Here is a 27,461-nt window from a genome sequence, read left to right as displayed (position 1 = left end):
TTCAGACCCGCTAGCTGTGTGCCCTTGGGCGAGGTACTTAACCTCTCTGGATCTGAGGAGTTCTGAAACTACGGGCCTGGTTTCAGACCCGCTAGCTGTGTGCCCTTGGGCGAGGTACTTAACCTCTCTGGATCTGAGGAGTTCTGAAACTACGGGCCTGGTGTCAGACCCGCTAGCTGTGTGCCCTTGGGCGAGGTACTTAACCTCTCTGGATCTGAGGAGTTCTGAAACTACGGGCCTGGTGTCAGACCCGCTAGCTGTGTGCCCTTGGGCGAGGTACTTAACCTCTCTGGATCTGAGGAGTTCTGAAACTACGGGCCTGGTGTCAGACCCGCTAGCTGTGTGCCCTTGGGCGAGCTACTTAACCTCTCTGGATCTGAGGAGCCCCTGAAGAAGGAAGGAGAGGAGTGGGACCTTGGGCTTCGGGCCTGCTCTGGGGCTTAAGCTTGTGTGGGACATCCAAAAGCTGGTGTTCCTTGCGCCCTTCGTGCCTGCTAGGTTCATGCTTGGTTGGGGCTGGGGCCTGTGAGGCATAGAGCAGCTGAAATGACCTGATGGCCACGTGGTAGAGAGAGTGGTGGACAAGGACGCGAAGGGTGAGAGGGGTTCACGAGATCCTCGTGTGGGAGGCAGTGGGGGCACTGCATGACCCTTCTGCCTCTTTCTCTTCTCAGAAGCTGCTGGAGAAGCTGCAGAGCTGGGAGAAGCTGGACCAGACTTCGGGCTTGAACATTGGGTAGGTGGCAGGACCCAGGGCTTCACGTGGCTCCCCTTTTGCCCCCATGGAGGGCTGGAACGTGGGCTTTCACCTCTGAGTCCTGTCGGCTGTTGGCGGGGAAGCTTCTGCCACACACCATCATGTTTAATGAGGTACTTTGACAGCAGGAGGGCAGTGCAGCCAGTCTTACCATCTTCACTTAAAACAAGAATATTTGCGGCAGAGTGGGAGTTGGTAATTGGTTGCCCTGCATTGTTGGACTTTGTTTAAGCGCTTTTTTTTAGTATTGTGAGGAAGTAATTGCTTTTGGGGGAAATCGTTCTTTTTAGGTGATTGTAAGAGTGAAGATGAACTGAGTTTTTAGGATTTAAAAAAAACATCATGAAGGATTATTGTCTCTGAAACCACGTCTCAACTGGTCTGCCCCCCGATTGCCTGGAAGGGAGGGTTACCAATACAGCTTGAGGCCGCTGCGTGGAGCTGCTGGATGGCCTGCCCTGGCCTGGGCCCGAGGGGCAGGGCCTGGACCTTGGTCCTCTGAACTGTGGGATGGGCAGGGCGGTGGCTTCCTGCTGCTCCTGTGGCCATTTCCACTGTCCCTGTGGGCAGTCCCTCTGCCTTCTGTGACCAATCCTGCTGTCCCCCTGCCAGTCTTACAGTTCTGCTGCCCACGTCCTCTTGAGACTGCTGCTCGTTGGTCTCTAGCAGTTGGGCAGCAGCCCCTCTCTCTTGGCCCGCCCGCTGTCCCTGCTGCTGTGGCTGTGTCTCCCTGTTCTCCAGGTCTCAAGGAGGGAGGGTTGACCTTTCTGGCTTAGTCACGAGCCTGGGGGCGCAGGGCCTATGGTCTTCCCAGAGGCTCTTGTTTTCTCTTTGCTTTTGTGATTTTAAGACCTTCAGTTCTTGATTGTTGTTCCTGCTGCTCTTTGTAGCCGGGCCAAGATTGGCAACCTTTCTTAAAGAGTTGTCCTATAATTATGCCACCTGACTGCGGGCTCTGGAATTACCTCCTGTTCCCATCGGCATTGCTGGCTTCAGCTCCCTGACACTTGAAAACGCCCCTTCATTTTCTGTTTGCTCTGCGAAGTCACAAAGGGCAAAACAGCTGCGGCTTCCTCTTGAACTCACCTGCAAAACCCGACTCCTGTTGGGCTGTCCCCAGCGGGGCCTAAGTGTTCTGTGCTTCCTGCTGCTCTCTGGACTTATTGACTAGTGGAGAGCCTCCCTCCTTTCTCAGGGACACCAGTCTGATTGGAAACCTCCATGACTTCTTTCTCGTGCGGGAGATAGAGGCAACTTGTGCCTGATGGGCCGGCCCTGCTGAAACCTCTCCAGGCCCAGTGTCTGCCGCAGAGCACCAGCCTTCAGCCAAGCAGAGGTGGGGCCCAGCCGGCTGGCACCTTTGGAAAGGTGACACGAAAGTACTTGAGCCTGTTTGCTCCATTTCCAGACCTGAAGACTTCCTTGAGCAGGGCTGCACTCTAGAAAGCTGGTAGACATGTGCCCAGGCAGAGTCCTGGGGTTGGCTGAGCCTTCCCTGAGTGGGCCATGGACTGCGTAAGGGAGGGGCAGGACTGGTCCAGAGCTCTGTTAGAGGTGGGGCTGCTCATGCCTCTGCCAGCTGATGGGGGCATTTGTGGGGCATGGGGTCCTCTTCGAGGAAGGCAGGCTGGGGGGCAGAGGTCGCGGCTCTTGGCTCTGTTCCTCTAAGCAGCAGAACCTGTGGGCCCCGGGCTGGCCCTCCTCTGCCCCGACTGCCCGTGGAGACCACGCAAGGCTGTGTGCTCGGTCAGGGCTCTGAATTGCGGAGCAGTGTAGGTGTCCTTTTGGGCGACCAGAAGGCGGGTTTCTAGAAGGTCGAGTGGAGCCATGCTCCCTCCCTGGCTGAAACTCCCTGGTTTCCGTAGGCTCCCGCGGTACTGGACCCCCCTGTGCAGCCAGTCTTCCTCATGGGCTTTTTTAGAGTCTCTTATGTCTGGGCCTGCTCAGGGGCTGCACTGGAAACCTCAGCTCTCCCGGCAGAATGTGGGCCCCCGGAGGCAGGCGTTGAGTATGTTTTGGGGGGCTTGTCCTCACGCGGCGCCTGTGCTGGGCTTTGTGGTGACCTTCGCCCTCAAAATCACCCGGAGGGCCTGGTCAAATGTTGGTCCTGGGCTGAACCCTTGCTCCACTGGCTCAGTGTCTCTAAGGGCTGGATAACCTTGAAACCATGGGGGGAGTTTGCCCTTTAGTTTATTTTTGCTAGGTTTTGGGCAATTTGTTAGCGTTTTCTGAGCAGGGATGATTACTTGGCAAAACCCATGTTTAATGAAATTGAGTATAGTGGTAGGAAATGGGGAGAAGTGATAGAGGAAGCAGTGAAAAGTTGGGATCCCCATTGCTGTAACCTGGGGTCACCAGAACAGTGGGCGAAATGGGCGCCCTTCACTGGGGCCCTGTAGACAAGGAGAGAGCTTTAGGGGGTGATGCTGCCTTACAGTGCCACTGGGTGCTTGGAGGGTGCAGTCTGCTTGGGGTGCACCCAGGATGGAGCCACCTGACCGCCTGGAAGGGCTAATGCTGGCAGGGGCCCGTGTGGGTTGTCTCAGACCCTGGGGTCACCTGTGGGTAGCTGGACACCTGTTCTGGCCCCAGTGTGACTGCTCCCGTGTGGGTCTAGCTTCCCCGTCTTTTTTTGCCTGCCTCAGTCCTCACGTCTGTGAGTGGAAGGGCTTTTCCTAGAATACTGACTTTTCACTACTGGAGTCCTGGATCTCTGAGACTGATGAAAGTCACAGACGCTTCCACCCAGAATGCGCATTTGCATGTGTGCACAAAAATCTCCTGTGGTTTTGCTGGGATTCCACCCCCCTACAGCCCTGTGAATGGGGGGCTGTTTTGCCTGTGGCTCGTGGGCTCGGACGCTGCATGGCCTTAAGGACTGTGGCCCTCATTTGGGGCCTGTGGTGACTGACCCTGACTTGGTGTCTGGCTGTGTTGGCATCTCTGGGTTTCTGTCAGCTGTCAACACTAGCTGGCACTGCCCTCCCATCCCCCCGGCTCCCCCCAAGCTGCGGCTGGGGCTCCCCATGGAATTTGGCTCTTCCCAACCCACTGCTCTTCTCTGTGGGACTTCCTTGTTGAATGGGGATTTGGCTGGACAGGGAGGGCAAGGGGTCTGTGGTCTCTTGGGGCCATTCCTGCCTACCGTGTGTTGGACTCTGGGGGTCCATGAGCACCTGGCTCTCCTCTGTGCACAGGGGTTGTATCTTCTCTCAGATCCTCTGAGGGTCCCCGGCCAGCAGACATTGAATACCAGTGGTCTGGCCCAACGCTCGGAGAGACAGGTCCATGTTTCACACAGTACAGTGGCCACCGTCTTCCCAGCTTGGGATTTGTTTTATCTGAGAGGTGGAGGGGTGAGTTGGCTGGTGTGGGCTGGTCAAGGCAAACCTGAGGGGACAAGCCTTTGACTTGAGGCCATACTGCCCCATGAGCAGAGGGGAGGCTGGCATGGCAGGGGGCCCATTGCCCTCCCCCTTACTGTGATGGGCACCACTGAGCATCGACCTGTGGCGAGTGTGAACAGTGGGAATTGCTGTCTCTGACATGTTCTAAGTCTCTCTGGAAGCGGAGACTGGCCACAGCCACCTGGAGACTGTGGGAGAATTCCCCCAGCTCATGCCAGATCTGTGTGGGGCTCAGTCTCTGCAGTACCTCTGTAACAGTTTGCTGCCTTTGCAGCAACCATCTGGGTCTGCTGGAGTTAAAGTGGGTTGTCTAAGGCATCAGGGTAGTTAATGGGAAAAAGTAGTCTTTTCCCCAAATGGAGCCGAAACAACTGAATAGCTCTCTGGACAAAGTGTGAATCTTAACACCTGATGCAAAATTTAACTCAACATGGATCACAGACTGAAACACAAATGCTAAAACTTCTAGCAAAGGTTTCTTAGGACAAAGAAAGCATGAACATAATAAGAGAAGAAAATTGATGTTGGATTTCATTGAAATTAAGTTTTCACTCTCTAAGGGATGCAGTTGCGAAAATGAAAAGGCAAGTCCGGTCTAGGTGAAATGTTGGCGGTGTGTACACATGACTTGGGATTTGTGTCCAGAGCAGATAAAGTGTTCTTATGAGTCACCTGGGAGAAGATAGCCAGAGTAAACCATGGACAAGAGACTTTGTCAGGCATTTTAGAGGAGCAGTTACATGAATGGTTAATAGGGACGTGAAGAGATGTCTGGCGGCGTTAGTCGGGTTGTGCTGGTTAAGGCCACAGCAAAGAGCCATCACCTGCCCCCTGGAGTGTGAAATGAGGACGATTGCCCTGATGTGTGCTGGCGAAGATGCGGAGCCCCAGGTGCTCGGACCTGGCTGGGGGCAGTGGAAAGAGGCGGTTTCTTCTAGAGCTGCAGTCCAGCACTTCCACTCCGAGACATTCGTCCAGGAGAGACGAGGAGCTCTGACCTCGCCACGACACATCCGTGATGCTCTGTCATCGCCAACAAATGGCAGTGACCAGAAGGTCCATCAGCAGGTGAATGGACCCGAGAATGTGCATCCACGCAGCAGATTGCTCAGCAGTAAGGGGAGGAAAGTGCTGTTTTAAAGAAGCCAAACTCCAGAGTTCACGCTGTGTGATTCCATTTGTTTGAAATTTTAGAAAAGGTAGAACTAACCTGTAGTGACTGAAGGCAGATTAATGGTTGCTTGAGAGTGGGGTGGGGTCTGCCTGACTCTGCAGAGGGTACAGGGGGCCTGTGGGTGCTGGGTGACTTGCCTGAGGCACGTGGGTCATGATTCATCCAGCTTTTCCCTGAAGACGGGTCTTGTGTTGCATACAGACTCTACCTCCCTCACGACTGTGATAAAGGACCTCTCATCCAAGTTTGTGCTTGGGCGTGAGGGGACGAGAAAGGCCTTGGAGGTGATTCGGCCTGAAGTGAGGAGTAAGTGGTGGTGTCTTTTAATACCAGCCCTCGTTTTGGGGAGGTGCCCCTCCCCTGAGCTGGCCAGAGGCTGTGGACTGCCTGAGCGTCTTGGGCAGACCCCTCCGGCCCCAGCCCAGGGCCACTGGTCGGTTTGCTGGGCCTTTGGGCCTCGGAGCCTTTGTGTGCTGTGGGCCATGCACCCTGTGAGGTCTGCTGTGGGCTGCACAGGGCAGGGGACATGATGCACTTAGACCAGAACCACACAGAGCGCCAAGAGCATGTGGTCCCCGCGGTCTCTGCAGGAGGGCTCTTGTGAAGAGCGAAGTAGCCTTTGTCCCTCCCCTTCTCTCCTCACCCACGTGACCTCACCTGGGCCGGGCTGTGGCACCATCCGCATAGGGGCCCTGCAGGCACTGTCCTCTCCCATCCTACCTGTCCCAGCAGCAGTCGATGCGTCTCTTGCACATATTTTTTTAGAAGTCTTGGGTGTCCATGCCAGCTCTTTAAGTATTGTTTTATACCTTGCTTTTTTTATGTAACTTTTGACAGTAATTTAGCACCAGCACATATAGCTCTATGAATTACATGAAAGAGCCACACGATATTTGGTAGTATGAGAACTTTGATTGACTTAAGTAGTCCCTGGTTGATGGGCATTTAGGGTTCCTTTTTTTTTTTTCAGTATGCAGCATTGTATTTGTTGGATGTATTTTTAGAATTGTATGTGCCTTTGAAACTGATGGCTCTCGCCCAGTTGTCCTCCATAGAATGTACTACTTTACATTCCTATCATGGCGCTTAATTTGGGCAGTCTGCCTTCTGAGGTGTTGGCAGAGCTTCAGAGCAGAGCCCTGTATCCAGAGACCAGGCCTGTTTATGTGGAGGAGTGCGGGAATCTCCTGGGGTTTGGCCTTTTGAAGGTTTTATTTAGCAATTCATATTGAGGGAGAACCTTATTAAATTGGAATGGAATGAGTGTTGAAACCCATTGTAGCCAAGCTTCTGTTTCATAGCGGAAGTGATTTACTCACGGCAAAGATACCTATACTGTTTGGCTCCTTCCCCTGTTCCTTTTGTGTTTGAATTTGGCCTTGTTTCAGGTCAGGCTGGGTGGGCCCAGTACCTGCCAGTGTGGATGTAGATTTGTGGGTGCAGAAGAGGGGGTGCACAGGGTGCTGCTGTGGTGGAGACCGGGAGGTGTGTGGTGCTGGCCGGCTCAGGCCTGGCAGCCATGCCTGCCTGAAACTGCTGAGTCACAGTGCTCCCTACAATCGCTGACCTGGACGTTTCCCCAACAGCAGGTGTTGGTGGCCCGAGGACAGTTCTTGGATCTCAGTTCCCCTGGCACGTGAGGCCAATTAGAAAGCCAGTGAGGGCGAGTGCATAAGTTCCTTCTAAGAAAGAAGCTGACTGAGTAGCCTGGACACTTTCATTTTGTTCTACATATATAATCAATAATTCACAATATCATCACATAGTTGCATTCATCATCATGATTGTTCCTTAGAACATTTGCATCAATTCAGAAAAAGAAATAAAAAGACAACAGAAAAAAATTTATACATACCATACCCTTTACCCGTTTCTTTCATTGATCACTAGCATTTTAATCTTAAATTTGTTTTAATATTTGTTCCCCCTATTTATTTTTATTCCATATGTTTTACTCGTCTGTTGATAAGGTAGATAAAAGGAACATCAGACACAAGGTTTGCACAATCACACTGTCACATTGTGAAAGCTTTATCATTATACAGTCATCTTCAAGGAACATGGCTACTGGAACACAGCTCTACATTTTCAGGCAGTTCCCTCCAGCCTCTCCATTACATCTTGAATAACAAGGTGGTATCAGTTTAATGCGTAAGCATAACTTCCAGGATAACCTCTCGACTCTGTTTGGAATCTCTCAGCTATTGACACTTTATTTTGTCTCATTTTTCTCCTCCCCCCTTTTGGTCAAGAAGGTTTTCTCAATCCCTTGATGCTGAGTCCCAGCTCATTCTAGGATTTCTGTCCCATGTTGCCAGGAAGGTTCACACCCCTGGGAGTCATGCTGGACACTTTCTTACCCAGGCACTTGTCGGTCAGTGTGAGAAACACGGTGCTTGGAGAGGAGCTGTCAGACATCGGCATTCTTGCCGTACTTGTCTTGGTTGGTTTCCTCAGTGGTGAGAAGGAGGGAGGGAGGAGAAAATGTCCTCCCTTTGGGAGACTGGTGGTGAGTGTGGCCTGCTGGCCTTGCATGCTGAGGTCACTGGTCTCTGCTCATTCTCTTTTTGGGGAGGGGGCATTGAGCAACATGTGACTGTTTAGGTTGAGATGTTTCCCAGAGCCGAGGAGTCACAGACGCTAAGCTTCCTTCGCACAGAAGTGGACGATGTCTGCACTAATTGATGGCGCTCCAGGTTCGTCCTCAGCAGTGGAAGCCATGGCTGCTGGGCGCTCACTCCTGCCCTGTGAACATCGCTTGATCCTGTGGCCCCATCTCTGGTTTCTTTCTGTCTTGGAAACCGTGTTTGTTTCCTTCCTGGTTACCCTTTCAATCTTGAGATTTGTGAAATGAGAGCAGGAGCGTATTTAGCGCCCCTGTGCACAGCATATAGTAGGCATTTAATAGACCTCTGATTAATGGGAGAGTCAGCATAGTGGCCATGACAGCTTTGTTTTTGTGCCATTGCATTTTACGGTTAATTGTGGTTTACGGGCAGGGCGTCCTGGCTGCTTGGCTGCTAAGCCGAGACCCCCGTGCTAGTCAGCTGTCATGGCCCAGCGGGAATGAGAAAACAAGTGCAGCAGATTGCTTCCTGACATCTGTTGTTCTTTTCCATACAACCCTGTCTAGGGCTCAGAGGGAAACAGCTCCCTTCTCTGGTTCTCCTTGGGAAGTTGCAGATGTGTTTGTAGAAACATTCCCTGGCCGCTGCCTGCTGGTAGAGGTAGCTTTGGGCAGTAAGGTGTGGAGGGCACAGCTTCCCCGACAGGCTGATCCGTTTTAGCTTGAGCAGGCCGGGCGACTCTCAGAGACCTCAGTCTGGGAATGCCTTGCGCTCAGAGCAGGTGCCGTGGCCGTGGACCTTAGGACAGCATGGGTTGGGCATGTGAGCTCATCACCTCTGGACCCTGCCTAGGCGAAGCACAGGCTGTGAAGGCAACACTCTTTGCTCTGCATCTAGCTTGGATCCCTCTAGATGTGGCACTTCTGCTCCTGTGCCTCCTCTCACGTCGATTAAAATGAAATCTAAAGCCAGGTGGTAAAAGGGTTTGGAGGAGTCAGACCGAGGTAGGTCCCAGGGTGTTACTGGAGCGAGTGAAGAGGCGGCCAGGTGAGGGGTTGTTCCGACCCAGCAGGTGCTTGCTGAGGACCTGCTCTGTGGTCAGGAGCTTGCAGGACCCTCTGTCACCAGGCAGGGTGGGACTGTATCCGAGAGAGGCCGCAGGTCCTGGAAACTGCAAGGGAGGAGGGGCCGCAGCAGCCTCATGACAGGAAGTGTACGAGTCGGGCTTTGGCCCAGCGGTGAAGCCAGTGTGAGCTGAGGGGGAGGCAGGAAGGCTCAGTCCTGGTGTGGGGCGCCTGCTGGGTCCCCTCCCTGCCATGGGTTTTATCCAGCACTGAGGTTTTTAGTCTGGCATGTAGGTCTGGGTTTCCAACTATCAGCTCTGAATGTTGGTGTGGAGGCACACAGCATGGCCTGTCCAGCCTTACCCTGAGCTGCCTGTGGCCTGGTGACACCCACTGTCCACGCGGCCCGGGTGACGCCCTCTGTCCATGCGGCCTGGGCGATGTTCACTGACCACACGGCCCGGGCGATGCCTGTTGTCCATGTGGCCCAGGTGACACCCACTGTCCACGTGGCCTCTCTCTCCCTGGATGGTCTGTCTCTTCCCGGATGGCCCGTCTCTCCCTGAGTGGCCTGTCTCTCCCCATGTGGCCCGTCTCCCTGGGTGGCCGTCTCTCTCCCTGGGTGGTCTATCTCTCTCCAGGTGGCGTGTCTCTCTCCCTGGATGGTCCATCTCTCTCCAGGTAGCCCGTCTCCCTGGGTGGCCGTCTCTCTCCCTGGGTGGTCTATCTCTCTCCAGGTGGCGTCTCTCTCTCCCTGGGTGGTCCATCTCTCTCCAGGTAGCCCGTCTCCCTGGGTGGCCAGTCTCTCTCCCTGGGTGGTCTATCTCTCTCCAGGTGGCCCATCTCCCTGGGTGGCCAGTCTCTCTCCCTGGATGGTCCATCTCTCTCCGTGTGGCCCGTCTCTCCCTGGGTGGCCGTCTCTCTCCCTGGGTGGTCCATCTCTCTCCAGGTGGCCTGTCTCCCTGGGTGGCCAGTCTCTCTCCCTGGGTGGTCCATCTCTCTCCGTGTGGCCCGTCTCTCCCTGGGTTACCAGTCTCCGTGTGGCCCGTCTCTCCCTGGGTTACCAGTCTCTGTGTGGCCCGTCTCTCCGTGTGGCCCGTCTCTCCCTGCCACCAGCATTGTGTTGGAGTGGGTATCATCCTGGCTCTGATCTGCTGGGCCCTCGTTCTCAAAGCAGGTGCCCCTATATCCGGGTGGGCATTCAGTGAAGGGGCCTTCGGTCTGTGCTTGTGCCCCACTCTCCCCGAGCCCCTCCTTTGGGAATGGCGCTGGTGGGGGGAGGGAACAGCGGCCTCCCGATGGTTGGAGTTTTCTGTGTCAGCGTTTGGGTGTGACTGGAGGTTGAATGGGGGTCCTTACTTTTGATCCCTCGCCCTTCCTTCCCCTCTGCCGTGCAGGGTGCACTTTGGGAGGGGGTGAGGGGAGACATGAATGGTGCGGTTCTCATGAACCTCTGCCTCCTGCAGGACCTCCTTGGGGCTCCTTTCCTGTCCTGTGTCTCTGAGCACAGCCACGTCGAGGCGTCTGGCAAAGGTGGCAGGCTGATGGGAAAAGGCTTTGGTCTTGGGATTCTGGAACCTAGCAGAGAGATCTGAGGAGTGGGGTGGTCTGAGCAGACTCCCGTGCTCTGCTTTTCTAGGGCTGCCTGTGGGGGAGAACAGTCCCTGGTCCTGCAGAGCATACTGGCCACAAGGGATCTGAGGGCTGTGGAGATGTTGTGCCCTGTGCTGAGGTCAGGCTCCAGGTGTGTGGGCCGACTGCCGGCCTCCACGCCAGCTGTGACGATGATGCTGTGGCCAGGGGCCAGGCACTGGGCACTGCCCCTACTGGAATGGGCAGCGGTGGCGCCTGGGCTCTGTCGTACGCATTGCCCCTGGATAAGCTCAGTGGGTAGACGGCTGCTGTGTGGTCTTGCGGGGAAGAGCCTGGCTGGAGCCGGCAGGTGGACCCCATGGCTGGGGCTCAGGATCCCGTTGGGTGGTCACTGCTCCCATGTACCCCCCCTGCACTAGCCCCGTCTCCCTTCTCAGTGCTGTCTGTGGTGGATGGGAGTGGGAGATCGCTAATTCAGGAGTATGACACCAGGAGTGTCCGTATGACAGAATACTCTAGAATGATCTTAAGAAATTGTCACCACACCCTAACAGCCTGCACTGTAGCCGTTACGGAGTGTCCTGCCATGCGCAAGGCCCATGGCAGTGTGGTGAGTGGAGGTTCTGCAGGCCTGGCCACCGTGGGCGTGAGGGCCGCCATTGACGTCTGGGAGCCTTGCTCCTGACAGCTGAAGTGTGACGTGCGTAAGGGGGTGTGGCAGCCGACGGTCGCTTTGTTAAAGCGTGGGATGTGTAGTGTTCTGCTGACATTGAAGTCACAAACTGCTTTCTTGGGAAAAAATCATACATGTAATAGTAAAAACAAAAAACCGAGACTGAAAGCCCAGAGAACGTATCTAGAAGAGGCCGAGGCTGTACCAAGACCTTTTTCATCATGTGTTTCCTTTGGGGTTAAGTCTCCCAACTTTGGAAATGTTTTCAGAATGAATCAGGTTTTCCGGGTGAAGAGTCTCCAGCGAGCAGGAGAGTCTGTCCGGGTGGTGGTGAGGTTGGACTGAGCTGGTACGGGGCAGGGAGCGGGCAGTCTCCTGGACGAACCCTCCACCCACCTTGGAACTGTGGCAGGGACGTCATCTGGCCTTGTCAGTTCAGGTGTCCCCGTGCCTGCAGGCTATCTGTGTGGCCACCAGAGTTAGCCAGAGGGCCTGGGCTAGTGACTCTAGATGGGGCCCGAAGCACATGGCCTAGCCTGGCCTGTCAGGGAGAGTCCCGAAGTGTAGAAGGAGAGACCTCTGTGTCAGGGGGAGAGGCGCTTGTCTTCTGGACTGCCTCTGGCTTGCAGGCTGGGGGATGTGGCCCACCGGTGCGTCTGATAGGCCCTCAGTCAGCACATGCCTCTGTGCACAGCCAGGTGCTCAGGCCCAGATGGAAGGAATGCACACACACAGCTCTCAGCTGCTTGGGCATCGGGCATTGGGGAAGGCTGGCTCTCATTACTCTAGGCTGGTTGCTCAAGTGGCGGTTTTGTGTGCTTGGAGGGTCGGTCTGCTTGGTCCGGACCTGGGGAGAGCTTGCCTGGCTGGTGGGAGCAAAGGAGGCTCTTGGAGAAAACCAGCAAAGGCATCTGCCCCTCTGCGGGACTGGCCAGCTCCCTGCTGGTTCTTCTTTGTCCCAGGCCGTGGTGGACTCGGACTGGGGAGGGAGGCTTCGTGGGGTGGACGCGACACGGACGTTCCTTCCTTTTCCCACCCTAAGTCATAAAGCAGGTGAGGCCACATGGTACAAAACGATGTTTGTGCAAAACAGATGCTTGGAAATAGTTTCCCCATGTTCCTTTATGGAGGACACTACCTGGAGAGCACTGAATTCCTGTTTGTTATTTTTACCCTTTCGCATTCGAGAAAGAACTCAAGATAATATAATAAGGGTACAAAAATGTACCTGTGCGTGCTTCTGTGCACACAAACACATACATGTGCTTGCATAGTGAGAGGTGAGGGAGAAGGGGGGTGATATGTTAAGATGAAGCCAGGTCTACAACAAGCATGAGAACTGAGGCTGCAGGGCCTCTTCATACCCTGCCTGCACTGGCTGTGTGTCGGTCCTGAATTTCCTTGCAGCCTACGGGGAGAGGGAGTCCTGGTTCCTTCCATGGTGGCATCTGCGCAACGAGGACAAGCCCGTTACCCAGCAGCGCCGTGGCTTGCGGGGAGCACAGATGTTGGGTCTGTGGGCAGGGTGCGGGCAGGGTGCCTGTGGGGTGTCTATGGGGTGCGGGCAGGGTGGGGATGGGCGGCCCCCATACTGCGGTGGGGGCCCTGCTGGGAAGTGCACGTCAGTAAAAGTGGGTGACGTGTGGGGTCCAGGTGATGCTTTAGAACGCCTGAGGGGGGGCCTGCTTGGGCTTCGGAGAGCCTTCCATAAACAGTATTTCATTTGAGAGCTGACTGAAGAATGGAAGAAAGAAAACTTAAAAAAAGAGAAAAATTGTTTTAAAACAGAGAAAACTAATCTAAGGCAAAGAGAAAATACCAGAAATGTGATTGCCAGGGGTGGTGTGGGGAGCTTCCCGGGGCGGGGACAGGAGAGGGCTGCCCAGGGAGGAACCTGACGGGGATCTGGGCTACACATACATCCGTTTGTCAGTGTTGCCTAGTTAACGTTTTAGACAGTTTTTTAAAGGTAAAATTTACCAAAAAGGAAAGGGTAAGAAGTACTGATCACAAGGAGTGGTGTGGAGGGGGATGGGGTGGTGGCAGAAGGGCAGAGCCTTGCTGACCTCGAGCCTGTGGGCACAGGCAGCAGCTTTCCCTGCAGTGTCTACTGAGCCTGAAAAGAAGTTGCTTGCAGCTTCTTCCCCTCTTCCTGCACTTGCCTCTCCGTCTCCTGAGGCTTTTGGAAGCCCAGTGCGTGGGCCCTGCTGCCTGGCTGCCCTGCGCTCCGGGCCGGGCCGGGAGCAGCCCACACACCCGGAGTGCTTCTGGCCTGGGAGGAGGGAGAGCTGGCCCTGGTCTCGAGGAGCTGCACCGTTTGGGGAGAGCTGCGGGGCCTGGGAGCTGAAGGCGCTGCAGCAAGAGCATTTCCTGTGGAGCTGCCAGGCCTTGGGGGGGTCCTCTCTGGGCTTTGGCATCCTCATTTTGTCACAGGAGGGAGGCCTTCTCAGCCAGGTCACAGCGCAAGGCAGATGGAGGAGCGGTTGACGCTTCACAGGCGTCAGCACTAGCCGGGCCCGTCTCCTCATCGGTGGACGACCCCAGGGACAGAGGAGCCTCAGGCCCTGGCAGCAGGGCCCAGCGTCTTCTCCAGTGGGGTGCTGTGCCCTGTCTGGGTAGGGGCCCCTGGCCCTGCTCCCCCTCTGCTTTCGGGGCTGGTGGAGTGGGCAGGGCTGGGGGGCTGGGGCGTGAGCAGGCTGCGGGAAGCTTGCGGCTGGGGCATAGCAGTGACATTTGTGAAGACTCATGTTTTGAAAACTGAGAGGGACATGATGAGACCCTAGTGAATTTCCGTGTACCTAGCAAACACCTGAAACCACTTAGTTTGCTATGGTAATTTTGAAAGCACTGACCTCAGCTCTGAGCACACAGCTCCTGGGTGCTCTTGATTAAATGATGAGTTTTCTGAGCTGCTGGCGGGTATTTGTCCAGATGCCTGTGGGGCCTGAGGGTTGCCGGCCTAGCTTCTACCACAGGAGGCAGCTAGGATACCCCACTAGAGGGAAGGAGGCAGAGGGTCCCATGCACACCTGGCATCTCCCAGGGGACTGGCAGAATCTCCTGGCCTGGACCCATGCTTTCCACCTCTTCCTTTCCTCTGTTAGAGGTCGTAGAGGTTGAACCTCCATCTGTAGGGTTTACTCCCACAGGCTGGGGGCCTTGTGCCTTGTTCTCGCCCCCACACTACAGCGCCAACAAGCCTGGAAGTCTTTGTGGCATTGAGACGAGCCTTTTGGGACTGTGCGCAAGGGAGGAGAAGAGGGCAAGGGAGGAGAAGAGGGCAAGGGAGGAGAAGAGGGCAAGGGAGGAGCCTCGGCCTCCTGCTGGCAGCCAGACCTCAGGCCCTGAGGGAGCCTCTTCCTGTACGGCTTCTGGGAGCTCGACCTAACTGTACCACACCCCCTAACAAACTAAAAGCCCAGATCCAGTGCTCTTCAGAGTTGTCCTCTGTGCCCTGTGAGTTGTGTAAGCGGGTCTGAGTGGTGGCTGTGCAAGAAAGAGCACTTCTCACTGCGACTGCTTCCGCTGTTGCAGGTAAAGTTGGCCTCTGGTCTCTAGAGGGGCCAGGGACCAGACACCTGTAAGTGTCTATCTCCGGCTGTGCACGATGGGCCCCTTACACGTCACACCTTGTGAGGGCGAAGTCAGGAAATCGAGGCCTCCTGTCTGTCCTCAGTGACGGCTGGCATGTGAGCTGGGGTCTGGTAGTGAGCTCTGCCTTCTTTCTCGTGTCCTGTGTCTCGTATTGATTCTCCTTTCCTCCTTTTGTTCACCTGTGAGCGTGTCGAGCACTTATGCTGGGTCAGGCCGTGTGCAGGAACTGGGGATGCAGATGTCCTTCCCCAAGACTTCCAGGCTTGTTGGCGCTGTAGTGTGGGGGCGAGAACAAGGCACAAGGCCCCCAGCCTGTGGGAGTAAACCCTACAGATGGAGGTTCAACCTCTACGACCTCTAACAGAGGAAAGGAAGAGGTGGAAAGCATGGGTCCAGGCCAGGAGATTCTGCCAGTCCCCTGGGAGATGCCAGGTGTGCATGGGACCCTCTGCCTCCTTCCCTCTAGTGGGGTATTTGTTTTCCGTGATCTCAGATCCAGCAGACCAAATATTTGACAGTAACCAGTGGCCCAGCGAGGGCCGTGATGGAGGCATGCGCAAATGGGTTAGTTGCTGACCGCAGTCTGAAAGCCCAGGAGGAGGCTCCAGGTAGAGGCCAGAGAGGCCGGCACTCAGAATGGCCTGTCGTTCCCACTGGATCTGGCTGGCAGGCCTGGGGTGTGGCAGGAGCCAGGGACCGGGGCCGGGAGCAGATTCTGGAGGTGATGGGTCATGTTGGAGAAGTTGGACTCTTTGCTGCAGGTGATAGGGAACCCTGGTTCTGAGCGGAACTAACATACTCAGTGTGTGTGGCAGAGAGCGCTTTCTCCCAGGGCCTTTCTTCCCTCGGACTCTCTGAGAGAATGCTGCCTGGGCGCCAGCTCAGACCCTGCCTTCTGAAAGTCCCCTGTGGCCGGCCCACTCACTGCCAGTTCACAACCCCTGCGGTGCGGGGAGGGCAGCTGCCTTCCTACTTTCAGATGCGGGAGGCTTACAGTTGTGGGTCATGGGCTCCGTGACAGAGGGGCCGCAGTGGAGTTGAGCTGAGGGCTTATCTCCCGGTGAGTGAGGGGCCCTGGCTTGGGTCCTTGACCTCTGAAGGCGTCTGGTGCTCACGGCCAGACTTTCCCGGCCTGTGCCGCCTCCAGGTGAGTGCCTGTTCCCTCTGACTGCAGAACCACGGGTCATGGGCTCCACGACCACATTTATTACATCGCGCATGTATTCATTCTTGGGACATTTATGAGGACTGCCGTTCGCCAGGCGTTGGGCTGGCCCTGGGGGTACAGGACTGAGCAAAAACCAGTCTCTGTCCTGTGGCGGGAAGCCAGACATTTTAAACCGTGAAGATGAAGTGGCAGCCTCTGCAGATGTGGTAAGTTGAAAGATATTCCAGGAGGATCTAATGTAGTTGGAGACAAGGCTCGGCTGTGTCTTTGCTGAGTTTGAATAATGCTGATAGGAAAGAAGGCCAGGTGTTTTCTTTGGTCTGGAAATAGGTGGATTATAGGAGACTCCAGAGTGGATTTGTTTGAAGACAGTCCCTCTTCTGAAGAGGGTCTTAACTTTGGGGACCGCTAGGGCTGTTATCAGCGAGCTGCTGCACTGCTTCCAGAGCCTATCTGTTCTCAGCGTCTCCTTTGCCCTCAGAAGCTGTGTAGGTGGGCATGGGCTGGCTGTTACCTTCTGAGAGCAGGCTGACTGGACCAAGGCCATCCCAGGAGTCTGTGGGCCCTCGCTGGATTGCTTGGCTGTCCTGGAGTGTGGCGGGCTCTGCCCTCTCACCTTTGTCCATCTGGCTTGCTCCCTGGGGCCATGCAGCTGGATTGTGGGTCTCTGAGCTGGTCAGCCTGATGCTGGTACTCCAAGGCTTCTTTGGAAGCTTCCCACCCATCCTGCTTCTGTGGAACTCGGCACATGGTGGGCATGGAGCCCATCAGCTGATAGCATCTCGTTTAGACATCCTGGCTCCCAGCCGGACGTTGGCAAGAAGAGCCTGCCAGGCTGCTGGAGGGCGGACCCACCTGCCTTTGCTTGGAGCTGAGCACCTCCTGGCAGGTTCTCGGATTTGCTTGTTGGTGGGAGGAGGTTTTCTGCAAGGTAGAGTGAAAGCAGTAATTACTTGGGAGAGGAAGCGTTTAGCTTCTGAGGCAGCAACACAATACTATCTTGTTCACGGAGTTGGCTGAGTTAGAAGATTAGCAATTAATTTTTTATTATGTGAAAATGACTCTTTGGTTTCATGGAACCAAACAGTCCTCCCACAGGCAGGGAGGGGCAGGCTTCCACCCCATTTCATTTTTCAGAGCTCTGCTGTTTGTCTGCTTTTGAACTGATAGGAATTGTTTATGAGTGTATGTGAAGATACTTAGTCACACAGTTTTCTCTTTTCCTATTTGTTTTTAATAGATTCTGCTTACTCTATATTGCTAGCATTTGCTGCAGTAAGGTCTTAGAATTACTTTGCCTTTCGTTAGGATTGTAATTACAAAACGTAGGTATCACCCATCTTTTAGAATAGACAAGGTATAGCATTGTTGGTTTTAGAGTAGCCTCTTTCAAATGAAAGTTCATTTTGTTAGTAACTCTTACAGTAAGATTAGGTTTGGTATTCTGCTAGACTGGTTTAAGAAGAGCTACTTGTGGCTCTCCCCAGCATTTCTCTTAGTTTGGGCATTGTTACTGTTTACCAGAGCTCAGCTGCAGTGTCAGAGGTGTCCGGTAGGGGTCGCTGCTAGGTTATCTGCAGGCTGTCTGAGTTTGGTTCTTTGGTAACGGAAACTTCAGATAATAGAAAATGGTCCTTCTCTTGTTTCATCCACTTGTCTGGGTTAGGTTCTCTTTTTCAGTTTTCGTAACTAAGCCCTGGGTACCTTTAATGGGATAGGATGGATGTAGAGCAGGAGCTGTCAATCTTTTTCTGTAAAGGGTTGGATAGTGTTTTTGGCTTTGTGGGCTGTGGGTGTTCTGGTGCAGCCTCACCTCTCCTCTCGCAGCAAGGAACGTGGTGACCAGCTCTCTCGGTTTGTTTGGGACTGAGGAGTTCCCTGGAGCCTGGGACTTCTCTTTCAAAAACTAGGACAATTGGCTCAAACTGGTACCATTGGTCATCTTGATACGAAAATAAATGAGTGGTGTGACAGTGTTCCAATAAAACTTTATTTACAAGACAGGCGGCGGGCTGCATTTGGCCTTAAGGACATAATGTGCTGGCCCTAATTTAGGGTATCAGGCTGGCCATTTAAAAAAAGCAACTCACCCTTCCCTGCAACTTCTGTTTCCATGCAGCCTTTTGCTGACACAGGATCATGGGTGCTTCCTTACTTTCCTCTTTCCTAGTTTGGGAGAAATGTGTTGACAGCTTGCTTTTGGAAGTGGCTGTAACGTGGGATTGCTAGCACCTAAGGCATGGTTTCCATGCTGACTCTGGCTCCCACCTTGCCTTTATACAGTGGGAGATTGTCGAGGGACCTGGAGTTACCTGAAGGATAAGTCATCCTTTAGTTAAAAATTCTGGAGGATAAGACCCTTATAAATTTGCTTCTGGGGTTGAGAAATGCTTCTTTCCTACTTGCCTTCATCCTGGTGGTTGAGAGGTCCCACGAGTAGGGCGTCTGGTCAGGTCTTTTCCATTCCCGGTGTGTCAGATGCTGAGCTGGAGATGCACCAGAGAATGAGATAAACATGGCCTCTGCCGTGGGCGAGTCCAGAGCCCAGTGGGGAATACTGACTGTGAGCAAAGTGTCCAGTACCATGTGCTGAGGGGTGCAGTGGCTCTGGGGCCTGGGAGCTCAAGGATCTTGCCTTGTCACAGGATGTAGAAGGTCCCCAGAAAGGGAGCGCTTCCTGACCTGCGGTAGCAGCCCTGTAAGCTGGGCTTGGAGAGCAGTGGGCACAACCCCCTTGGCTGGGTGGGTGAGCACGGCTCGAGTTCAGCCTCCAGTGGAAGAGCCAGTGCAGGCCCCGGGGGGTTCTGTCTGTACCTCCAGGCCTGGCTCACTGCTGGAGAGGGTGTGAGCTCTCCACAGGTTGTCTGTGGCTCTCTGGCCCTGGAACTGGGTTGGGAATTTGGGTCTTCCTGCCACAGTGAAGAGGTCACCTTTCCCTCCTGGGTACAAGGCAAACTTTGTGTGTGCTTGTACAGTAAGGATTTGCTTTTGCTTCTATGAAAAACACGAACCCCTCTGTTTGGAGTATTTCCTTTGACTGACAACCCTTGCCAAATTAATTTTATTTAATTGTCTCCCAGGGCTAAGCTTGAATGTGTTTTGCGTTGAATTCACAGTTTTTCCCTCTTCTGAACGAAATGGACCTAATATCCTTGTTAAAATCTGATTAAAACTAAAATTGAGTTTTTTGAAGTCTGATTATCCTATGAAATGGAATTTTTAAACCTCATTATGGATGGATTTGCATACACTTTCAGCACCATTGAAAAGAAAGTCGAAATAAATGTATTAATGACATCCTTTTCTGTCATTTCCTTGGGGCATGACGTTGGGTTAGGAACACGAAGGAGGCGGTGGAGAGAAACCTTCCTTCTCTTCCCCTTCCTGAAAGATAATTTTTAAAAAACTTTTTCCTTGGAGAATCAGTTCCTGAGAGGGCTGAGTCTGTCTAGCTTTCATTGCCTTGTGTGCTCCCCAGCGCTTTAGGCAGTGGTTGGTGTTTCTGGGAGCGTGTGCATCTTTCTCTGCCGTGTTCAGGTGGGAAAGAGGGGGCTGACTGCAGCAGCCTGGGGTGCCTCCTATTTATTTCTCTTGAAATATGGATTGGTGATTGATAAGCTCCCTCCACCTTTCTTCTGGATTAAAGTGGCATCAACCTTGGCGGCTTGCTTTATCGGAGCAGGTGGCAAGGAGGGTTAGGAGAGGGAGCTAGCAAGTAGTGAGCCACGAACTTTGTAACCTCCTCACAGAGCTGCCCCATCCATCACCTTTGCCTTATTTCCTTTGTCAGGGCACATTTGAGGGGAACGTGGTCTAAAGCACGAATCCTGGGAGATGGGTCAGTGGGGACACCCATGTAAGAAGATGACTGCAGTAATATGTTTATTTGATGGACAGAATCTGAAAGAAAAAGGATTTATTCAAATGGATAAAAGAACAATTTTAATTGCAATATCATAGAAAAACTGAGATTTTTTGGGGGGGGTGCTTTTTAAAAAATTTTTATTGATAAAAGAACGTACAAGCACATATATTCTTTTTTTAACATTTGTTCCCTCTATTATTTATTTATTTTTAATCTGTATGTTTTACTCATCTGTCCATAAGGTAGATAAAAGAAGCATCAGACACAGGGTTTTCACAATCACACAGTCACATTGCGAAAGCTATATCCTTATATAATCATCTTCAAGAAACATGGCTGCTGGAACACAGCTCTACATTTTCAGGCAGTTCCTTCCTTCCTCTCTGTTATGCCTTAACTAAAAAGGTGATATCTATTTAAGGTGTAAGAATAACCTCCAGGATAACCCCTCGACTCTGTTTGGAATCTCTCAGCCATTGACACTTTATTTTGTCTCATTTCTCTCTTTCTCCTTTTGGTTGAGAAGGTTTTCTCAATCCCTTGGTGCTGAATCCCAGCTTATTCTAGGATTTCTGTCCCACGTTGCCAGGAAGGTCCACACCCTTGGGAGTCATGCCCCATGTAGAGAGGGGGAGGGCAGTGAGTTTGCTTGTGATGTTAGCTGGAAAGAGGCCACATCTGAGCAACAAAAGGGGTTCCCTTGGGGGTGACTCTTAGGCCTAATTTTAAATAGGCTTAGCCTATCCTTTGAAGGGTTGAATTTCATGTGAGCAAACCCCAAGATTGGAGGCTCAGCCTGTTGCTTTGGTTATCCCCACTGCTTGTGGGAATATCAAGAATTCTCCACTTGGGGAAGTTTAATTTTCCCCTTTTCTCACCATTACTCCATGGGGACTTTGCAAATACTTTTTTATTCACTGTTCAAATCCTTCTGAGGATTTACTGAGGCATCACTCTGGACGAACCTACAAAATCTCATGCCCTACTCAAGATTCCATGTACTTATGGTGTTCAGTTAAGCTGTCCATCTAAGTTATGTTAGGAAATGCACTAGTCAAAATATAAATTTTGTACCAAATAAACATTTTTTGCTTTAGTCTCACACATAAGTTAAAGTTTTAAAATATGAATTACCATCTATTTTCAACACCCTACAATATTGACATTCCTTTGTTCTTCCTCATGCAAAACATTTTAAAATTTATTCATTTAATCACCATCATTATACCCTTTAGGCATTCCTAGATCATCTTTAACGTACTTCTTTCCTTCTGATTTCATTTGTGCCCCCAGGCCTCCTCCCTCTATCATTCTCACATTCAGCTTCATTCAGTGTTCTAACATTATTGTATTACAGTTAGGTAGTATTGTGCTATCCATTTGTGAATTCTTACAGTCAGTCCCGTTGCACAATCTGTATCCCTTCAGTTCCAATTACCTAATCTCTACCCTATTTCTATCTCCTGATGGTCTCTGTTCTTAACTGAAATTATCCAAGTTCATTCATTAATGTTAGTTCATATCAGTGAGACCATACAGTATTTGTCCTTTTGTTTCTTGCTTATCTCACTCAGCATAATGTCCTTAAGGTCCATCCATGTTGTTACATACTTCATCACTTTATTCTGTCTTATAGCTACATAATATACCATCGTATGTGTATGCCACAGCTTGTTTAGCCACTCGTCTGTTGATGCACATTTGGGCTGTTTCCATCTCTTGGCAGTTGTAAATAATGCTTCTGTAAACATTGGTGTGCAAATGTCCATTTGTGTCTTTGCCCTCATGTCCTCTGCGTAGATACCTAGCAATGGTTTGCTGGGTCATATGGCAATTCTATACTTAGCTTCCTGAGGAACCGCCAAACTGCCTTCCTCAGTGGTTGTATCATTTGACATTTCTACCAACAGTGGATAAATGTGCCTCTTTCTCCGCATCCTCTCCAGCACTTGTTGTTTTCTGTTTTATTGATAATGGCCATTCTGGTGGATATGAGATGATACCTCATTGTGATTTTGATTTGCATTTCCCTAATAGCCAGAGAAGTTGAACATATTTTCACGAGCCTTTTGGCCATTGTATTTCCTCTTCTGTGAAGTATCTGTTCAAATCTTTTGCCCGTTTTGTAATTGGATTGTCTGTCTTTTTGTTGTTGAGTTGAACAATCTCTTTGTATATTCTGAATACTAGACCTTTATCTAATATATCATTTCCAAATTTTGTCTCCCATTGTGTAGGCTGCCTTTTCACTTTTTTGATGACGTTCTTTGATGCACAAAAGTGTTTAATTTTGAGGAGTTCCCATTTCTTTCTTTCTTTCTTCAGTGCTCTTGCTTTGGGTATAAGGTCTAGGAAACCACCTCCTATTATAAATTTATAAGATATTTCCCTACATTTTCTTCTAACAATTTTATGGTCTTAGATCTAATGCTTAGGTCTTTGATTCATTTTGAGTACATTTTTGTATAGAGTGTGAGATACGGATCCTCTTTCATTCTTTTACATGTGGATATCCAGTTCTCCAGGGACCATTTATTGAAGAGACTGTTCTGCCCCAGGTGAGTTGGCTTGGCTGCTTTTTCAAAGATCAGTTGTCCATAGATGAGAGGGTCTATACCTGAACACTCTATTTGATTCCATTGGTCAGTATATCTATCTTTATGCAAGTACCATGCTGTTTTTTTATTTAAAATCGATTTTATTGCAGTCAAAACATTGGAATTAACTGTACATAATAAACTATTATATATATCTACACATTTTAAGTTATAGGGAATAAAGTTTATTTTGGCAGATAGTGTTAAATAAAATTAAAGTTGCATACATTAGTAACATTAAGTCAAGATCCTTAATTTGGTATAAGTGTGAAACATTTTCTTCCTTTCCCATGTTCTGCTAAACTACCATACCTAGACTGCTTTATAAAACTGATGTGCTGAAATTTAACTTTACTGCTTTTGCTTATGCTCTGATTCTAGACAAAACTTTTCATAAGCTTCTTCTATCTCTGGGTCCATCTCATCATCAATATCATCCAAGTATGGATCACCAGCCCCTGATAAATCTGTTCCATTTTCTTCATAATCTGGAAAAAAGTCTTCTCTTTCAAGTAACTCTTGATATTTCTCTTGGTAATCTGGATCAGCTGCAGTTGAAAGGAACACCATCAGATGTATAAAATGTTGGTTCATTCATAAAATAGTTTGGATCATTTTCAGGGGTCGCTTCTCTGTATGTTGAGGTTGCGTGGACTCTACCCCAGTTACTTGATCGCAGTTCTACAAGTTTCAAGAGCATCTGTTTTACATCTCTGCTGCAATTTGCATCTAGGACAACATTTTCAATTCTCTGAATAATTTCTTCCATATCAGTCTTTCCTTTTTCCTTCCAGGCATCTTCCAAAACTGACCCTGTCAACTTCAATAATTTTACCGCACAAATTAAGTTATCATCCACAGGATTAGAAAAGAGGGCATTTAGCAACTCCTGAAGACCAACCTGAAGAATATCTGCTCTTGTAACCTGTCCATTTGTTCCCTTGATCTCCAGGTTAAGATAAAGTTCTCCTAGAAAGAGGACAAACGCATGAAATCGTTTTCGAGTCGTTTCATCCCCTTTTGCAGCTTGGTCTTTAACTTCATATTCAATCCGACATCTTTGAAGTAGCAATTGGCGAAAGTTGCCCCTCTGTGGGCTAATTGTCAGATGATGAAACAGGTAATTACACAGGCGAGCTCCCATGTAAGAGAAATTTGGGATAGATGTGGCCTGTTGATATATGAGTTCCACAAGTTCTTGCAAAGCATCATCTGTTGTAACCCAGCCATTCAGGGTCTCTGCAAGCTGTTTGATATCAGTTTCAAAACTGCCAGGTTGCTCTGTAAGATGATTCAAAAAGTCCTGAACATATTCTGATAGAGTGGGATAATCCTCACAACCATCCTCATAAAATTCTGTATAATTAGAAGAATAACCTGATGGGTAAAATTCAGGAGCGTTCACAGACAGCTTAGATATTAATACAGGAGCTACAACCACCTGGGGTTTAGCCATTGCTGAATTCGAGTTCTGCTGTGGGATTTTATCCTGTGAACTAGGCAGAGCTCTCAAGGACCTCGTTTGTTCCCTGCGAGGCCCAAGCTGCTCGATGGTTCTCTGGAGAGAAGTGCGAGACTGACGGTTGATCAGTACCATGCTGTTTTGACCATTGTAGCTTTGTAATATGTCTTAAAGTCAGGTAGTGTGAGACCTCCGACTTCATTTTTCTTTCTCAGGATACTTTTTAGCTATTTGGTGCACCCTGCCCTTCCAGATGAATTTGGTTACTGGTTTTTCTGTTTCTGAAAAGTAAGTTTTGGGGATTTTAATTGGTATTGTATTGAATCTGTAAATCAATTTAGGTAGAATTGACATCTTAACTATGTTTAGTCTTCCAATCCATGAACACGGTATGCCCTTCCATTTATTTAGGTCCTCTGCTGTTTCTTTTAGCAATTTCTTGTAGTTTTCTTTGTATAGCTCTTTTGTCTCTTTAGTTAAATTTATTCCTAAATATTTTATTCTGTTGTTGCAACTGTAAATGGAATTTTTTTCATGATTTCCCCCTCAGATCATTCATTACTAGTGTATAGAAACACTAAAGACTTTTGAGTGTTGATCTTGTGACCTGCCACTTTGCTGTACTCATTTATTAGCTCTAGTAGTTTTGCTGTGGATTTTTTGGGGTTTTCGACATATAGTATCATATCATCTGCAGACAATGAGAGTTTTACTTCTTCCTTTCCAATTTTGATGCCTTGTATTTCTTTTCCTTGTCTAATTGCTCTGGCTAGAATTTCCAACATAATGTTGAATAACAGTGGTGATACCGGACATCCTTGTCTTGTTCCTGATGCTAGGGGGAAAACTTTCAGTTTTTCCCCATTGAGGGTGATGTTAGCTGTGGGTTTTTCATAAATTCCCTTTATCATGTTGAGGAAGTTCCGTTCTGTTCCTTTCCTTTGAAGTGTTTTCAACAGGAGAGGATGTTGAATTCTGTAAAATGTCTTTTCTGCATCAATCGAGATGATCATGTGGTTTTTCTGCTTTGATTTGTTGATATGGTGTGTTACATTAATTGATTTTCTTATGTTGAACCATCCTTGCATACCTGGGATGAATCCTACTTGGTGATCGTGTATAATTCTTTTATTGCGCTGCTGAATTTGATTTGCTAGAATTTTGTTGAGGGTTTTTGCATCAGTGTTCATAAGACAGATTGGTCTGTAATTTTCTTTTTTTGTAATATCTTTGTCTAGCTTTGGTATGAGGGTGATGTTGGCTTTGTAGAATGAGTTAAGTAGCTTTCCCTATTCTTCAATTTTTTTGTAGAGTCTGAGCAGGATTGGTACTAATTCTTTCTTGATTTTTTGGTAGAATTCACGTGAAGCCATCTGTTCCTGGACTTTTCTTTTTGGGGAGCTTCTTAATGACTGATTCAATTTCTTTACTTGTGATTGGTTTGTTGAGGTCATCTATTTCTTCTTGAGTCAATGTTGGTTATTCATGTCTTTCTAGAAACTTGTATATATCATCTACATTGCGTAGTTTATTAGCATAAAGTTGTTCATAATATCCTCTCATTACCTCCTTTATTTCTGCAGGGTCAGTGGTTGTGTCTCCTCTTCCATTTCTAATTTTATTTATTTGCATCCTTTCTCTTCTTTTTGCAAACCTCGCTAAGGGTCCATCAATCTTATTGATTTTCTCATAGAACCAACTTCTGGTTTTGTTGATTTTCTCGATTGTTTTCATGTTTCAGTTTCATTTATTTCTGCTCTAATCTTCATTATTTCTTTCTTTTTGCTTGCTTTGGGGGTTAGTTTGCTGTTCTTTCTCTAGTTCTTCCAAGTGGTCAGTTAATTCCTCGATTTTTGCCCTTTCTTCTCTTATGATATAAGCATTTAGGGCAATAAATTCCCCTCTGAGCACTACCTTTACTGCATCCCATAAAATTTGATATGTCGTGTTCTCATTTTCATTTGCCTTGAGATATTTACTGATTTCTCTTATTGGTTGTTTAAGAGTTTGTTGTTGAGCCTTCACTTATTTGTGAATTTTCTGGCACTCCACTTATTATTGATTTCAACTTCATTCTCTTATGATCTGAGGAAATATTTTGTATGATTTCAATCTTTTAAAATTTATTGAGACTTGCTTTGTGACCTAGCATATGTTCTGTCCTTGAGAATGCTTCATGAGCACTTGAGAAAAAGGGATATCCTGCTGTTGTGGGGTGTAATACTCTATAAATGTCTGTTAATGTCTAGCTCATTTATTGTATTATTCAAGTTCTCTGTTTCTTTATTGATCCTCTGTCCAGATGTTCTGTCCATTGATGAGAGTGGCGAATTGAAATCTCCAACTATTATGGCAGATGTATCTATTTCTCTCTTCATTGTTTATCCTTGGGTCTAAGATGTATCTCCTATAGCCAGCATATAGATGGTCCTGGTTTTTAATCCATTCTTCACGTATGTGTCTTTTGATTTGGGGAATTTAATCCATTAACATTTAGTGTTATTACTGTATGGGCAGTACTTTCTTCCACCATTTTGTCTTTTGAATTTTGTATGTCATATCTAATTTTTCTTCTTTTTACCTTTACTAATAGTCTTCCTTTCTACAGTCTTCTCCACACCTCTTCCTCCTGTCTTTTTTGTATCTGTTTCTAGTGTTTCCTTTAGTATTTCTTGCAGAGCCGGTCTCTTGGTCACAAATTCTCTCAGTGACTTTTTTGTCTGAAAATGTTTTAATTTCCCCTCATTTTGAAGGACAGTTTTGCTTGGTATAGAATGCTTGGTTGGCAATTGTTCTCTTTTAGTAATTTAAATATGTCATCCCACTGTCTTCTTGCCTGCATGGTTTCTGCTGAGAAATCTACACATAGTCTTATTGGGTTTCCGTTGTATGTGATGAATTGCTTTTCTCTTGCTGCTTTCAAAATTCTTTTTCTCTTTGACATCTGACATTCTGATTAGTAAGTGTCTTGGATATGTCTATTTGGATCTGTTGTGTTTGGGGCATGTTGCACTTCTTGGATCTGTAATTTTAAGTCTTTCATAAGAGTTGGGAAATTTTCAGTGATTTTTTTCCATTAGTTTTTCTCCTACTTATCCCTTCTCTTCTCCTTCTGGGACACCCACAACACGTGTATTTGTGCGCTTCATGTTGTCGTTCAGTTCCCTGAATCCTTGCTCATATTTTTCCATTCTTTTCCCTATAGTTTCTTTTGCTTTTAGGATTTCAGATGTCCCGTCCTCTAGGTCACTAATCCTATCTATCTTCTGCCCCTTGGAATCTGACATTGTAGGTTTCCATTGTTTTTTCATCTCTCCTACTGTGCCTTTCATTCCCATAAGTTCTGTGATTTGTGTTTCAACCTTTCAGTTTCTTCTTTTTGTTCTCCCTTGCCTTCTTTATATCCTCCTCAACTTAGTGATTTGGTTTTTGATGAGGTTTTCCATGTCTCTCTGAACATTTTGAATTAATTGTTTCAATTCCTGTATGTCATTTGAATTTTTGTTTTTTTCCTTTGGGCCGTGTCTTCAGTTTTCCTAG

At 49.3% G+C, this 27,461-nt stretch overlaps 1 protein-coding gene and 1 pseudogene across 4 annotated transcripts in view; one reads left to right on the top strand and one right to left on the bottom strand.

The window, feature by feature from the left end:
* Positions 1 to 27,461, top strand: part of LOC143666875 (mitotic spindle assembly checkpoint protein MAD1-like) — a 90,090-nt gene that overhangs the window by 19,228 nt on the left and 43,401 nt on the right. For 3 of the 4 annotated variants that reach the window (XM_077140433.1, XM_077140432.1, XM_077140434.1), the window contains exon 9: positions 675 to 736. In XM_077140433.1, the coding sequence (XP_076996548.1) occupies positions 675 to 736 (62 nt within the window). Of the gene's footprint in view, positions 1 to 674; positions 737 to 22,379; positions 22,421 to 27,461 lie in introns of all 4 variants that reach the window. The other variant, XM_077140435.1, reaches the window with a different exon arrangement.
* Positions 22,605 to 24,026, bottom strand: LOC143666878 (polyadenylate-binding protein-interacting protein 1 pseudogene; annotated as a pseudogene).

The sequence above is a fragment of the Tamandua tetradactyla genome, chromosome 23 (genome assembly GCF_023851605.1).
Source record: "Tamandua tetradactyla isolate mTamTet1 chromosome 23, mTamTet1.pri, whole genome shotgun sequence".
NCBI lineage: Eukaryota > Metazoa > Chordata > Mammalia > Pilosa > Myrmecophagidae > Tamandua > Tamandua tetradactyla.
This window is presented reverse-complemented; position numbering and strand designations above follow the sequence as displayed.